Below are 15421 nucleotides of genomic sequence, written 5' to 3'. Positions count from 1 at the left end.
TGCTTTTTTAAAAAAGCACAAATACCAGTCAAAATACATCTACCTTACAAACTTTTATTGGTTTAATATTGACTGACTTGTTTTGGCTGACTCTCAGGCAGGCATAGGCAAACTCGGCCCTCCAGATGTTTTGGGACTACACCTCCCATCATCCCTGGCCACTGGTCCTGTTAGCTAGGGATGATAGGAGTTGTAGTCCCAAAACATCTGGAGGGCCGAGTTTGACTATGCCTGCTCTAAGGGATCCTGGGAATGATAGTTTGGTTAGGGTGCTGAGAATTATGTTAAAAGATAACGTGTCAATCCACCCCCCCCGGGATTGTCCAGGAAACAGAAATTGCTGGTTGCAAACCTTTGCATGTTTGCTTCGGAGCCAGGGTTGTATTCTGCTAAGTCGTTGCATGGCTGGAATGACTTTTAGAGGTGCAACAGAATGTCACCTCTCTCTCTTCCCCTTGCACCAGCCAAATCTGGCCCGGGGTTTCGGGGGGGGGGGGGAGAGACATTCTATTGCACTTGTGAAAGCTATAGTTTGCTTGCGCAATGACTTGGCTGAGTGCATTAGATTGTGCTGCCCGGGGGACAGAGGGGCAGCTGCCCCCTCCCCAATCAAGTAAAACAAAAGAAATACTTAACTAATTGACCAATCATGTTGGTTCTGTCCCCAACTAACAAGAGTCCTGCCCCCCCAACAAAAATACTGGCTATGCCCATGTTTGCACACGTACAATGCAGATATGTCCACAAAAGGCCAGTGTGTGATACCAAGCCAGTTACTGTTGCCAATTTTCTAACTGGGATTTGTGTCTTGGCACAAATAAAAAGGGGATGAGGAATCTTGACTCTCGAGACGTCAATCCTGTGCACACCTACCAGGGAACAAGTCCCACTAGACACAGTAGGATTGGTTCTCAAACTTTTTTCTCCGGTCCACACTTTCAGAATAAAAATTTGCTTGCGACACACTGATTTTTTTTATTGATAATACATTGGAAAACAAAAAGAAACAGCTGCTAGCAGGGCTTGATTCATAACATAAAACACAACTATTTTTTTTTAAATGATTCTATACTATACTACGCTGAAATGTTTAAATGTTTCTTTGATTGTCCTTGAAACTTCCTACCACACTTGCCAATCCCTCCTGCCACACCGTGCAGCAGGACTCCCTTCTGAGTAAAACATACAGCATTGCGGTATTCTCGAAAACTTGTTTTTAGTGGGGATTCTTTCCATTGGTTCTCTTTAGCTAGAATTGTTGCTAAGTGTTTCATGGCCCATTATGACCGCATTTGGGGGGCTGTGGCTTTTTATGTTATACAAAGTATTGTAAACACAATCAAATCTGTACTGTACAACAAAACTTGAGATGTGCCCTGTGATCTAGAGACTTGAGACAACACAGAAAGTGCTGGCATTTCCTGAAGAATATTCCTTTGTTATGTCATACATACTGTGTATACACACAGGAGTTCACTTAAATCAGGTGTTTAAGAGGAAAACAGGGTTGCGCTGACCTGTATGTTGTCCGAGTAGCTCTTTGTATAGGAACACATTGGGAACCTGCCCATTCACACACCAGCAGCAGAAACTTTGAACTCTCTAGCAGTGGGAGGCTATCTCCTTTTCCTCTTAACTAATAGTTTGATTTTTATATTTAGTAAGAGAAAATAGCTGTGTAAAAGTGGTGCTAAAATGTATGCTAACTGAAAAAGTCGTGTTACTACTAGATTTATTAAATGCTTTTAATGCAGTTATAGTTTGACATTCCAACTCTGTTATTGTACTGAAAATATTGAAGAGTTTTATTGTACCAAAAATATTAAAAATAGCCATATTACATGCTTCATATTTAGGTTTGCATATTGTACTGTATTTCCTTGTATTTTAGTATCTGCATTACCCCTTAATGCTATGCAAGAAATTTAATATTGAATTAATTGTAATAGTAGTTTTTTGTCCAAGTAATGTATGCTTTGGAGTCAGCACTGGGCACAAACTAACCTAATCAGTAAAGAAATCCTTGAATTGCCTTTGTAAAAGAGGGCAAAGGAAAGGATGGCAAGCATATTTGCACAATTTGGACAAAAAACCTACTAGCATTGCATGGGTACAAGCAGAGAACCTGTGGCAGCCATTTTGTTTGGACCACTGGATGGAGCTACAAACTCACACAACTCACAAACTGCTTTACAATCACATTTAGTATTTTTGGCCAGCATTTTTTTTTTTTTTTTTTACAAACAGATCATTTAAATTCCGGAACACTTCAATCCAGTGTTTAGGAATGTTGACTTGCAGTTACATTTTTAAAATAAATTTATAAAAATGTACAAACTGCTTCATCAATAAAATAACATAATGGAACAACCAGTGAAATCAGTAGACAGCAAGAACCAAAATTCAACCACCAAAAGCATAAGAAAATAAAGATATTTAAAGTCTTCAAAAGTAATAGGGAGGGGGGACATAGGAATCTCTGGTCATAAACCCCCGCCACATAGTTTTGCCCAGATCAGCAGGGACGGGGGATGATTTTTTATTGAGGGGCCCGATGACTTTCAGAGAACACCAACATGAACCCTGCTACAAAAAGTGCAGTGACTATCATGTTCACCAGGCCTGCCAATTTCTCCTGCTAGGTGTTACAAGCCAGGAAGGACAAAGTTTGAGATAGCAAGTTGTGGTTCACACTGCACTTATGCACCTTGTCCATGAAATAACTGATATTCATCCAAATAACAGTTTTGATTCCAAGTTCCCTAATCAACATGGCATTCAGGTCAAAGTGCTTATTTTAAAAACATTTTACAAATAAGCTGCTGTTCCGGCTCTACAGAATAACTTTCACATGAGCTCTGTACCATGTTTGCATGGATCTGGTCCAAGTCTTCTGCCATCTGAGTTTTGTTCCAGCCATTTACATCTCAAGCAGAAATTAAACCAGGAATTGAAATTCCATGGATTATAAAAGCAGAAAGATAAAATAAATATATATATGCAGAAGGTGCTGAGAACCTTGAAAAAGAAAATATATTTGCCTGGCCCTGAAAGTAGGCCCTAGGCAAGCTTTCTTGGTGACTGTATACTAGAGTTGGAGTGAGACTGCTGAAAAGGCCCTCTCTACAACCATCACCTCTCTAACCTCTGAAGGTAGACGGCTCCCAGAGAATAGCCTCTGAAGCGAACTCCAAAGTACAGGGCAGGCAAGAGGGCAAGTGGTATGCCCTGCTGCCACATCTAGCCAGACCAAGGTGGGTTTCCTCCTTCAGAATCAAATCCTGGATTATTATTGCTTCTATTCTCTACAGCATGGCAATACCAATATGCAAGGGATGTATCAACTATCGAACAGATCAAAGAATAACACACTAAGAAAGAAAAATAATATACAAGAACACCCTAATACCACCCTCAACCAAGATTATATGGCAGTCACCTCTTTTTTTAAGCACAACAAAATGGAAACACTTTATATACAATTTTCATCCATGCACAAGTAATGCCCCAACGCCAATTTTGAATCATGAAGTTAAAGGCTAATTTATGCTAGGTTTCTTCATTCGACTTCAAGCTTCACCCCAACAAAACCAGATTAAAGGAAATAATGCTGGCAACGATAGCACACTTGTTATATGCCAGGTTCTAAGAATGTTGGACTCACCTAGTTGAATGAAGCCAACCCCAACCAACCATGTATTTTAACCTGTCAGCTTCTTGAGAACATTTTGTTTTTGCAGTTATAGGCAGGCAACAAAACCAGGAAGCTTACAGAGCTCCTGGTGGTTGGCTTGGTGGGTTCCAAGTTGTGCATCGTTTTATAAATTTGCAAGTAAACCTACATTAAAAAAACAAATCATTTTATGCCAGTTTTATTTCATCAATCCCTCTGCTGGTAGACTTGCAATCTACAAATTCTTGTTATAGCAGTGGGGTGAAGAAAAAAGCTGATCTGCTGGCTTTTTTGAGTTTTTCCTCAAAACTAGCCTCATGAGTTGAATTGAAACATTTTTTCTATTTATAACATTAAGCGTCACTAGCAGATCACTATTAATATCAGTAGATCAAAACGCCAAGTGTGACCATATCAGGTTGCCAATACACCAGTTTTCTTATTATAAATTTATACAGGTATGAATTGGACCATTTATCCAGGTTTACAATCAGCGCTAACAAAGTGCAACTAAAGGTCCATGCAAATTCTGACGGTGCCTGCCATCTTTTACATTTTTTCCCAACATTGATAACTGTTTTTAAAGTAAAGCTGGTCAAGAAAAAGTTCGTAGTATATAATTAAACGGATGTTTGCTTGTAGTTTTTTGTATCCAACACTTTCTTCCCGCACATTGCGCAGATGCCTATTAACGAGAAGAACAGTGAGAATGAAACGTTTTCTTTTAGTCCAAAAGTACAAAAGCAACTGAACAAGAGAAAAGAATTGATGCCAAATGTCTCACCCTTTTTGTACGCACATCCCTGGCAGTAGTGGGAGCCTGGCTGATGAACTGAACTTTTGCAAATTCGGCATACTGCAAATTTGTTTTTACCATAAGGATCAAACCTAGGAAGAAAAAAAAAGTAACTGAATTGCCTATTCATGGAAAGCTTTCCTACATACTTTCATACAGTTGGGAGCAGATGAGGTTGGGGGAAGGTAGACAAGAGAGAAGACAGAATTGGCTGATAACAAAATCTTCAAAAGCAACTTCCCAGTTACAAAGCTGATCAGACGCAGTTCTTCACTTCAGCTTTATCAAATGTAGACTAGTTTCCACATCAATATCTTTAAACTATGTAGGTATACTTGACATGTTTTTCAAAAAGTTTCTTACCACACCGCTTGCACAAAACAGGTAAACCTGCCCAGAGGATTTTTTGCATAATTGATACTGAAAAATGGTTTGAAAGTCAAGTGCTATGTAATTGAGATATAAAAGTCAACTGCTAATGCTGCATTTAACTTCTGCCACGCCCCAGATTGGAGGACCATGAGGCAGAAAAGAAAAGATTGAAAACTGGTTACAAAAAGGACACAATGGGTCTTTCTCAATCTGTCTTTCATTTCCCCAGAGTCTCATGGCACCTTCACCGTTCATCTGTTTCATCTCTGCTCTGGCAGATGTTCTAGCTACATCTCTGGAGCCCACAAAGAGGAAGCAATGGCAGTCATAATAGCTGGCTGCAAAGGTGGCATAAAGTAAGGTGATATGTGTATGTGTGCAGAGGGAAGGGGGGAAAGCTACAGCCCCTTTTAGACAGAAATGACTTGGCCATTGTACTCCATGCTCTGGTAACTTCAAGACTGAATTATTGCAATGTGCTCCATGTGGTGCTACCCTTGAAAATGACTTGGAAACTTCAGCTGGGCTAAAATGCAGCAGCCAGATTAGTGGCTAAGGATGCTTATAAAACTCACAAAGCCCATCTTTTAAAACAGCTGCAATGGTTGCCAGCTGGTTTCCAGGCTCAATTCAAGGTTTTTAAAGCAATAAACAAATTAAGCCCCAAATATCTGAAAACCACCTTCCTGACAAGATCCTCTTACCTGTTATGATCAACAAAGAAAGCCCTCTTGATAGTTTCAGCACCCTTTGAGATTTGGGTGGTAGTGGTGGCCCAAGAGAGGGCGTTCTCTGTGGCAGCCCCTAAGTCTTTGTTTTCCCTCCTCACAAAGGTGCATCTGGCACCTTCACTATGCAGGTTTCAAGGAAGTCTTGAAGATGCACTTCCTTACCCAGGCCTTTGGACAACTGATATGTGTCTTTTCTAGACCCACTCTATTTCTGTGACCCTAATTTGTTTTAACTGTTTGCATTCTGAATTTTAATTTCTGCAAGCTGCTCTAGGAACTGCATGTGAAGAGTGGGTAATGATGATAATACTTCCATTACCTTGCCTTCTTTGATGTCAATGCCTTGTTTTCATTTAGTTTTCTCCCACCACTTTCTAAAAAGAACAAATAAGTTTATTGCTTGATATACATAATTTGCAAAACTATTATAAATTAAGACCCGTGCTCACACATCCCTTATTTTCCAAGAATACAACCAAAAAAGAGGTAGGGGGAAATACATGTGTGTAAGCTGCCCAGTTTTTCTATATGATGTACTATGTTTACAGAAATATGCTGCATTTATACAGATGATTCAATCAGAACATTTCACAAATTTAGTTCTGATTAGTACTTCAGTGTTCTTTGAATAACTGAACTAATTAAATCAATTAAAGTTTAACAGTTAGATTTTTTAAAACTCCCAGGTTATTGGTACCAAACCCAGGATTCCTGTTGAGGTTCTCCAGGAAAACAAGGATTTTTCCTACCCTTGTTTTGAGCCAGCCACTGGAGTTGATAAAATAACATGAGTAAATGAGTAATACCCAATGAATGAGAAAATTGATGGAGGTTCTAAAAAGAACTTTAAAGAATCATCCAAATACTGTAAAAAAACTTTCAAGTCATAAGTATGTCCCACTTGCCCTTTTTCTCCATTTCCTACTGCCTATACTGTATAACTGCATTTCTTACCATCCCCTTCTCTCTCTTTCCTAAGCCTCACCACAAAACCAGCTGTCTCTCCCAAGCCCTACTGCTTATCTCAGTTTGTAAGCACACCGTTGTACTGCCCTTGGCAGCTGTATGGGCCATCTCTCCTGGCCCAAAGAGCCAAAAGAAGCAGTATATATTGGAAAGGAATCTGCAGTGCTCACAGAGGTGTGGGGTGTGTGAGTGAATGAGGGAGGCATTTTTTTTCTATTTGTTACCCTGCCTAAGGAAATTGCTACTGGCATCAAAATAACAGATCTGTAGCAAATTGCATCTCTGGACCATAACATAAATGAGACAAACACTTGCATATAAGCATCTGAAATAAGATTGCAAAAAACAATGCACCTTGAAGGTAATCTACTCACATTTCAAGGTTTGCTTATCAATAAATGTTAGAAAGAATATCTACTGAAGTGATTAGATAGTATTTAGAAATACCTGTGGTGTTTCTTGCACCATCTTTCCATGTATCAGGTGTAATTACAGTACCAAGTTTTCTCTCACCTATGGAAAAACAGAAATGCAAAGGCTGTGATATTCCAATCTATGTTTTGGAAGTATTTTGAGAACGCACCACACCATATATTTCATTAGGCCCACCTTCAAATTAGTTCAACTATTTGAACATGGGTAATACAGTATAGGTCATTCTATTAATCCACTACTATTACAATTCCCTTTGAAAAGTAGACATCCATAGCTGATAAACAAAGCTCATGCAGGCCTACAAAGGACCCTTCCAGATCAACCAAAAACCAACTAGTTCAGCACTCTATTTCCCATGGAAGTGGGATATGAAAACAAGAGCCCTGTCCCACTGCTGTGTCCCATCAACTGGTATTCAGAGGCATACCTCATTGTTAGTAGCCACTGATAGCTTTAACCTTGCATGTTAGATGTCAATGCATCCAGCCTGCCTAATAAATGAACAATGAATTCTCAGAACACCAATAGCATGATGCACCTCATCATGATTTCAGTTAACTCCTATCCCACCCCCACCCCATGCTTTTACTGAATAGAAGTTGGAGGCACACCTCACTCTTTAGCCCAAAAATGTTTTGCTTCAGTGTGTAAACGAGTTAAGAAACCAGTTGCCCATCAGCAGCCAATCCACTTGTGGTTCTGCATGAGTTACTGATGCAGAGGGCCAAGCAGGTCGGCCTCTGTAAATAAATGGGATACTGGAGCAGGCAGGCCTTAGGGCAATAGTGTCCAAACTTTTTTCAAAGAGGGCCAGATTTGATGAAGTGAAGGGCCCTGAGGGCCGACCAAAGTTGCTGACCTTTCTTTAGGATTGAAGTTGTTAACCTTTTTTTTTTTTTTAGGATTTTACCCCAAAGTTGTTGAGCTTATTTTTTTAGGGTTGAAGTTGTTGGGCTTTTTTAAGGATTTTACCCCAGGAAATAAACTGCCACAGGGACCGGATTAGGCCCCCGAAGCGGACTTTAGACATGCTTGCCTTAGGGCCTGATCCAGCAGGGCTCTAACTTATGTTTGGAAGGGAGGCAAAGCCAGAACAGTAACTTATACAGAGACGCCTCCTCCTCCTCCTCTGTAGGGCGATGCCTTGAGGAGGGGCACACAAGACTCCGGAACTGCCTCCTTATACCATCTCTCTGAGAAGCGTCGCTCTATGGGTCTCTCGCGCGGAGGCTCCGCCGTTCAAAACAACGGCCGTTCAAACCGTCGCCCCCGTGACGTCACATTCCCCGCTAACCGCCGCCCAACCGTTCCTTCAGTCCCCTCCCCGAACAAACTCACACTTCTCGCACACCATGGCGAACCACCCGCGACGAAGCCTGCGGAACAGAAGCGCCGTCCCCGTCAGCTGCCACCAAAACAAACCGAGTCGGGTTCTTTCAACTTCCGGCAGCCGCCTCAGCGTCGGCACTTCCTCTTCCGGGTTCAAGCGCCGCTCTCTCCCATTTCCTCCCTCCCTTTCGCACGCCTATTGGTCAAGATGGATGACAAGGGGGCTGGGCCGCTTGTTGTGACGCCACAGAGAACACGACGGGCGGCGCTTGGCGCTGCCGGCTGCGTCTTAAGGGGAGGATGAAGCCGGTTTCCTGGTGACGGAGGGCCGTCTTTGCGAAGCCCCGCCCACTGGCTCCTGAGGGGACGGGCAGGTAAGGCGGACCCAGGTGACGACCCCCCCTCACCCCGGCTCCTCTCCTCCGAAACCCAGTTCCCTGTCTCCGGGGTTGTGGACGGCGACGAGCCCCCTTCGCCTCTTCTACGCAGCTCCCTCCCTAGAGAAGAGACGTGGGCGAGCTCAAGGCTTGCAGGACCGGCTTTGCTTCCCTTCCTGCTAGAATCCCAAGGGCTGCCAATGGGAAACACGGGATTTGGGAACCGTGTCTTGGGATGAACCTGCATGCACAGGTCCAGGTACGTCATGCACCCCGAGCCGCCACACACAGGGGCAGGATTCCGATTCTAAAAACCAGCCAGAGACGCAAAGCCAGCCAAGTAGGAGAGTCGTGTTTTGTTTTCTACAGACAACTTTTCTACTGACGTCAAAATTCAATTGTAAGACTTGCCGATCTAACTGCAAATCACCCTGGGATCCGCCAGGAGGTTGCCATTAAGGTCGGCCCAGGCTTGCCCAAGAACACACCCAGTTACTTCCCTTCGGTTGTATGTGAAGGGAAGGGTAGAGTGAAGGAACTGCCAGGAAGGCTTGCGTCTCCTTGTTTGTTCCTCTGCCTTGTTGGAAAACCCTTGATAAGTTTCCAAAAGGAACCCCTGGTAGTGCAGGTGAGTCTTTGTAAGGGGAGTATTATGATTTATTGAATTTATATGCCACCCTATAGGGATGCGGATGGCGCTGTGGGTTAAACCACAGAGCCTAGGATCAGAAGGTCAGAAGGTCAATGGTTCGAATCCCCGTGATGGGGTGAGCTCCCGTTGCTCGGTCCCTGCTCTTGCCAACCTAGCAGTTCGAAAGCATGTCAAAGTGCAAGTAGATACATAGGTACCGCTCTGGCGGGAAGGTAAACGGCATTTCCATGCGCTGCTCTGGTTCGCCAGAAGCGGCTTAGTCATGCTGGCCACATGACCTGGAAGCTGTACGCCGGCTCCCTCGGCCAATAAAGCGAGATGAGCGCCGCAACCTCAGAGTCGGCCACGACTGGACCTAATAGTCAGGGATCCCTTTACCTTTTCCTTACTGCCCTATACCCAGAGGTCTCGGGGCAGTTCACAGAACAAAATCAAAATATAAAGCCACAAAATATATAATCAAAATATAATCAATGGAAAGCCAGGGCATAATGGTGCTTAACATGTGCATACACATAGCCTGCACCAGTGACTTGCATCCTCCTAAGAGCAAGCTGCTCTATTGTGACTCTGCATCCGAAGTGGTTGTCTGCTCCGATCCTGCCCAAGGCAAAGGCGCGTTGGAATTAATCCACCCCAAAGCATAGGGTGGTCAGAGATGGGTTCGAGTCACTGTTCTGGCAGCTACTCTTTTAACAGGGTCTGAGAAGCAGAAGTGACCAATCATTTCGAACCATTGTGATCTTTTTCATGTGAATCAGCTTAACTGGGACCACAGAGCCAATTTTCCTTTGTGGAGCCCGTAGCCCTTTGTGATTATTATTCTTCCTCATCCTGCATGTAGTTTCTTTTATTCTACCTAGCCCTTCCTTCACCTTGTATGGTTCTCATCTAGTGTTGCTGCTACTGTTGCTATCTCCAGGACTCTTGTGTGAACCTAAATCTGAGCTAAAGGTGCCTGTAGAAATGCCTGTAGATTTAGGGGCAACCTTGATGAGATGCAACATTTTCGGTGCCATGTTTCATTGCAAAAAGAGAATTTCCGTTTGTTTGTACAAGAATATAACTACCTTAATTTGCTTCTCAACAGGTGGAAATTGAAGACAGGACTAAAGGCACCATGAAAGAAAATGAAATAAAAAGACTGCTGTCTGCCAATGTTATCTGTATATTCTCCATTATTGTAGCAACTGTCATTCCTTCTCTGTTTTTGGAAAACTTCTCAATCTTGGGAACACACCTGACTTGGTTATGCATCTGTTCAGCAAGTGTTGGCACTGTAAATATAGTCTTATATTTCATTCTTAAACCAAATCCATCTAATAGAAGAACTTCACTTGCCCATAAGGTAAGTTTTAATCTTGGTAAAACATAATGTTTGGAATGTTGTATAATAGTAACACTTAGTACCTGTTACGTCTTTTAAATATGCATCTCATACATTTTTTGTTGCAGTCCTTCAGACAGTCCAGTAAGGTATGCCAGATGGGAGAGTAGAGCTTTACTTCCAGCTACCTGATAAGTTCATGGCTGAGATCAGATTTTGAACTGAGTACTTCTGGGGAATCTTTTTGGCTTTGCAGGCCTAAGCTCATGGGCCAAATTTGACAGATGGACAGACATCAGGTGATTGGGCACTTTGAAGTCCCAAAGTTAGGACACTGACAAGGTTAGGACAACACAAGGCTCTTTGCTTCGTGGTCCTAATCTCAGATCTAGGACTGCAGTGATAATATTGGAGATTTTTTACTTTATAATGTCCCATGTTGAGTTCTTTGACTTTTCACTTATCAAAAAGGTTATAGATCTAAGGCAGGCATAGGCAAACTCGGCCCTCCAGATGTTTTGGGACTACAACTCCCATCATCCCTAGCTAACAGGAGCAGTGGTCAGGGATGATGGGAATTGTAGTCCCAAAACATCTGGAGGGCCGAGTTTGCCTATGCCTGATCTAAGGCTAGGGCCAATCCCTGTTTGATCTCAATAATTTCCATTATCTCCTGTGTGGTTTTTGCTGATGTGTGTTCCATTTGACTTCACTGGCACATGCCTGTTTGCAAAATGAACAAAAGTAGTTGCTGTGCATCTTCATAGAATCATACAGTTGGAATGGATCCCAAAGGGTCATCTAGTCCAACCCCCTGCAATGCAGGAATCTTAACTAAAGCATCCATGACAGATGGTCATCCAATCTCTGCTTAAAAAACCTCCAAGGAAGGAGAGTCCACAACCTCGCAAGGTAATCTGTTCTACTGTCAAACAGCTTTTATTGTTAGAAAGTTCTTCCTGATGTTGCATTGGGATCTCCTTTCATGTAGCTTGAATCCATTGGTTTGTGTCCTACCTTCCAGAGCAGGAGAACACAAGCTTGCTCCATCTTTCATGTGGCAGCCCTTTCGATATCTGAAGTGACTCTCATGTCTCCTCTCAGTCTCCTCTTTTCCAGGCGAAACATACCCAACTCCCTCAACTGTTCCTCATAAGGCTTGGTTTCCAGACCCTTGATAATCTTGGTCGCTCTCCTCTGAACATGTTTCAGCTTGTCAGTATCATTCTTAAATTGTGGTGCCCAGAAAGGGTTCTCATCTAACTAAGTTCTATTCAGGCAAGACCCACTGAAATTAATGGACATGACTAGCAGGACCAGTTGGAAGTTATTGAACCTAAATTAGTCACACCCATTAATTCCAGTGGATCTAACCTGAGCAGAACTTGGCTGAATGCAGCCAGATGTCAATAATACTACAAGGCTTAAGCACATGCAGCTGAAACAGCTGGGTATTGTTTACCCCTGCTTCTCCCTCCTATGTTGTTGTGCCCTGTGTCAAATTTTAGATTGTAAACTTCTTGGGGCAGGGACTTGTCCTCCCCTGCTTGTATAAAGTGTCATGTGTGCCATTGGCACTATATAAATAATTTCTTTCTTTCTTTCAAAGGTGGCAAGGTTTCTAAGATGCTGTGTATACTTCTTCATGTCTTGCATCCTATTTCATGGAATAATTGTTCTTTATGGAGCACCGCTGATAGAGTAAGTTGCTTTATATAAAACACACACATCATAAATCACAAAGCCAAATGTCCTGTACTGTACTGAGTCATTTGGACCCAGGTCTGCCCAAGTTTGCATGCTTCATAGTAGACCCAGGCGTTTGCTTGGAGTATTGTGTACAGGTCTGGTCACCTCTCCTTGAAAAGGATATTGTAGAGTTGGAAAGGTTCAGAAAAAGGCCAACAAAATGATCGAGGGGATGGAGCAACTCCCCTAGGTGAAAAGGCTGCAGCGTGGAACTTATGATGATTGGCTGCCCGATGATAAGATCATTTTGGTGCGAGGTGAGGATATATATAGCAAGAGTAATAATAAAAAAAAGTTATTTAGGGATTTGAATTTAATTCTAAATTATATACCGGAAATGTGGGAGATTACAAGGGGTAAAAAAAATATGGATGTACCATGCCATATTAGAAGCAAAAAAACTTGTTTTGATGAATTGGAAGAGCCGCACAAAGATCCCATTGAGCACATGGGTTGACAATATGGACAGACTACTTACATACGAACGAATGGCATAAAGACGCAAATTAAGAATGGATAAATATGATGAAATCTGGAAGGATTACTTAAGCGATAAGGCGGAAAGTGGTGGGAAGTAGGGGGAGGCGAGGTGGGGAAATATTGTTAAAAAGGTGTAGTTATAGGTATATCGGTACTCAAATCTGAATTGTTAAATTGTGTTATTAGTGTTATTGTGGTTTTTGTTGTAGTGTTTTTTGTGGTTGCTGTTTATATTGAAAAAATGATTAAATAAATTTTTTAAAAAAGGCTGCAGTGTTTGGGACTTAGTTTTGGAAATAGGGGAGTAAGAGGCGACATTATTGAGGTGTTCAAAATTATGCCTAGTGTGGAGAAAGTGGATAAGAGGAAAGGTTCCCCACCCCCCGCTTTCTCATAACACTAAATCTTGTGGACACCCAGTGAAACGGAATGTTGGAAAATTCAGGACGAATGAGCGAAAGTACTTCAGACAGCACATAATTAGACTATAGAATTTGGCTACCAGCTTGGAAGACTTTAAAAAAGGACTAGACAAATGCATGGAAGACAATGCCACCAGTGGCAACTAACAATAATGGCTATGTTCCGTCTCCACTGGCAGAAGCAATATGCCTATGAATACCAGTTGCTGGAAACTGAAGGAGAGCAGAATACTCTTGTGCTGAGATCCTCTCATTGACCACTGTGGTAGCAGGATACTGGACTAGGTGGATCCTTGGCCTGATCCAGCACGGCTGTTCGTATGAGTGGATGATGCCTCTTGCTTGTATGGATGAATGTGTGTTTGTCTATGGTCTCCTGTGTAAAGGTAAAATAAACATTTGCTACTCTGTCTGCTTTTGGCTCTGGACCCACTCACTACTCACATATGGTCCCTGGAAAGTGGTCCATGATGGAGTGTGGTCCTCTGTTTATTACAGAACTTAGGGAAGTTGAAATTCACATTGAAGTATCCTTTCTGTTGTGTTTGCCAAGGCAGACCTTGGGAGAGAGCTTCACTGACCCATATGCTGTTGCCTCCCTTCTTTCCAGGTCAGTGCTGGAGACCTTCCTATTTGCAGTTCTTCTGTCCACATTTACTACATTGCACTGCTTGTGTTTGCTGGGGCCAAACATCCACATGTGGCTCAGGGTGTTCAGTAAAAACGGGTAAGTTGCATGCAGTATCCCAATTTTACTAATTTCCTCCAGTAGATTTTATTAAAGCTTAAAAGAAGATATACAAAGATTGAGATCAAATACAGCATATCTTTTGGAACACAAAAAAATAAAAAAGCTAATCTAAGTAAAAACAAAGAAAGAGAAAGGGGGAAAATAGGGCTTCTGATTCTTTGACTGTCAACCATATAAAAAAAGTATTCAAAACATTCACTCCAAGGTAACCCCCAACTATTCTACTTTCTATAAAACAGTGTTCTTTTTTGTGCAAAAATTCCATAATGGGTTTCCAGTCATTAATAAATATCAACAATGATTTTTCTCTAATTAAACATGTCAACTTCTCCATGTCAGCCAAGTCCATTCAGTAACCGTTCCCCCATAGTAGATAATGATAAATCTTTCCATCTTTGTGCATATAAACGTCTCACCACTGTAATCATTTAATGAAATAATCTTCCATAATCCTTTTCTAATTGTATATCCAATGGTCCTAAAAGAAAAAGTTCTGGCTTCAGTTGAAATCTTTTTAAATCTTCTGTATGATTTGTATACAATATTTCTTAGCTTTTTTATGTGTCCACCAAGCATGGTAAAATCTCCCTTCATATTTTTCACACTTCCAGCAAACATTTGGAATGCCTTTATATGTTCTGAATAATTTCACAGGAGTTAAATACCAATGAGCCCGTTTCCTAATTTTACATTACCACGAGTGTATTTCTCTTATGTTTAGGAAACTCTACTAAATCCAATTAAATACTAAGATTAAAACAAGCTGAGTGTAGCTAACATCTCAACACCCAATCATTATCCTCAAAGCAATCTCGTATGATTATAACCTTCTGAAGAAAGGGCCACATGTGAACGGGTGGAAAAGGCACAGCAGATTATTCACTAAGGGTGATCAGTTTAGTAAAAACAGTGTCTAAATTTATTAAAACGTCCACTGTTGAATTTTTTTGTTGTTTGGAAAACTGGAGAAATGTGGTACATGTTAGTTTGAAAACTCATTTTGAGCAGGGATGGGGAGCTTGAAACATTTAAATAGAAATTCAAGGATTGGAATCAAACCGGAAAGTGTGAGATCAAGCTTGCTTTTGTCACAGTTTGCCTTGTTTCCTTTATGTTCTTCTGTGTGTGTATTGACGTGGATAAAAGGGAGTCCTTGCATCCCTGAAGACCAAAACATGAAAGGGCTGTAATTATTGCTAAAATTATCACATCGTTTTGGAAAGCTAGACTTGCTATTGAGCTGAATCAGGCAGAACGTCTCAGTCTTGTGATCAGTGATATTTCTGATAGGAACCTGCCACATACCAAGTCAGGCCAGGGGTTCATCTCACTCAGTACTGCCTTCACTGGCCGGCAGCAAC

At 41.8% G+C, this 15421-nt stretch overlaps 2 protein-coding genes across 4 annotated transcripts in view; one reads left to right on the top strand and one right to left on the bottom strand.

Moving 5' to 3' along the window:
- Window positions 1-2189: 2189 nt before the first annotated feature.
- Window positions 2190-8441, bottom strand: CRIPT (CXXC repeat containing interactor of PDZ3 domain). Its single transcript, XM_083605689.1, has 5 exons — window positions 8312-8441; window positions 6986-7051; window positions 5892-5946; window positions 4458-4561; window positions 2190-4358 (listed from the first exon to the last, which is right to left on the bottom strand). Exons 1-5 carry the CDS (start codon window positions 8325-8327, stop codon window positions 4294-4296), a joined length of 306 nt encoding a protein of 101 aa, XP_083461815.1. The 5' UTR covers window positions 8328-8441; the 3' UTR covers window positions 2190-4293.
- A 106-nt stretch (window positions 8442-8547) lies between these two features.
- The window catches only part of PIGF (phosphatidylinositol glycan anchor biosynthesis class F), a 37080-nt gene continuing 30206 nt past the window's right edge, over window positions 8548-15421 (top strand). The window contains exons 1-4 of one of the 3 annotated variants that reach the window (XM_083605588.1): window positions 8548-8676; window positions 10422-10679; window positions 12268-12359; window positions 13920-14036. In XM_083605588.1, coding sequence (XP_083461714.1) covers window positions 10452-10679; window positions 12268-12359; window positions 13920-14036 — 437 coding nt within the window. In that variant the 5' untranslated portion in view covers window positions 8548-8676; window positions 10422-10451. Of the gene's footprint in view, window positions 8677-8722; window positions 8939-9182; window positions 9308-10421; window positions 10680-12267; window positions 12360-13919; window positions 14037-15421 lie in introns of those variants that run through there. The other 2 variants (XM_083605587.1, XM_083605589.1) reach the window with 2 other exon arrangements.

Source organism: Podarcis filfolensis (genome assembly GCF_964270895.1).
Source record: "Podarcis filfolensis genome assembly, chromosome: 3".
NCBI lineage: Eukaryota > Metazoa > Chordata > Lepidosauria > Squamata > Lacertidae > Podarcis > Podarcis filfolensis.
The sequence above is the reverse complement of the archived record's forward strand: the minus strand, read 5'-3'. Positions and strand labels throughout refer to the sequence as shown.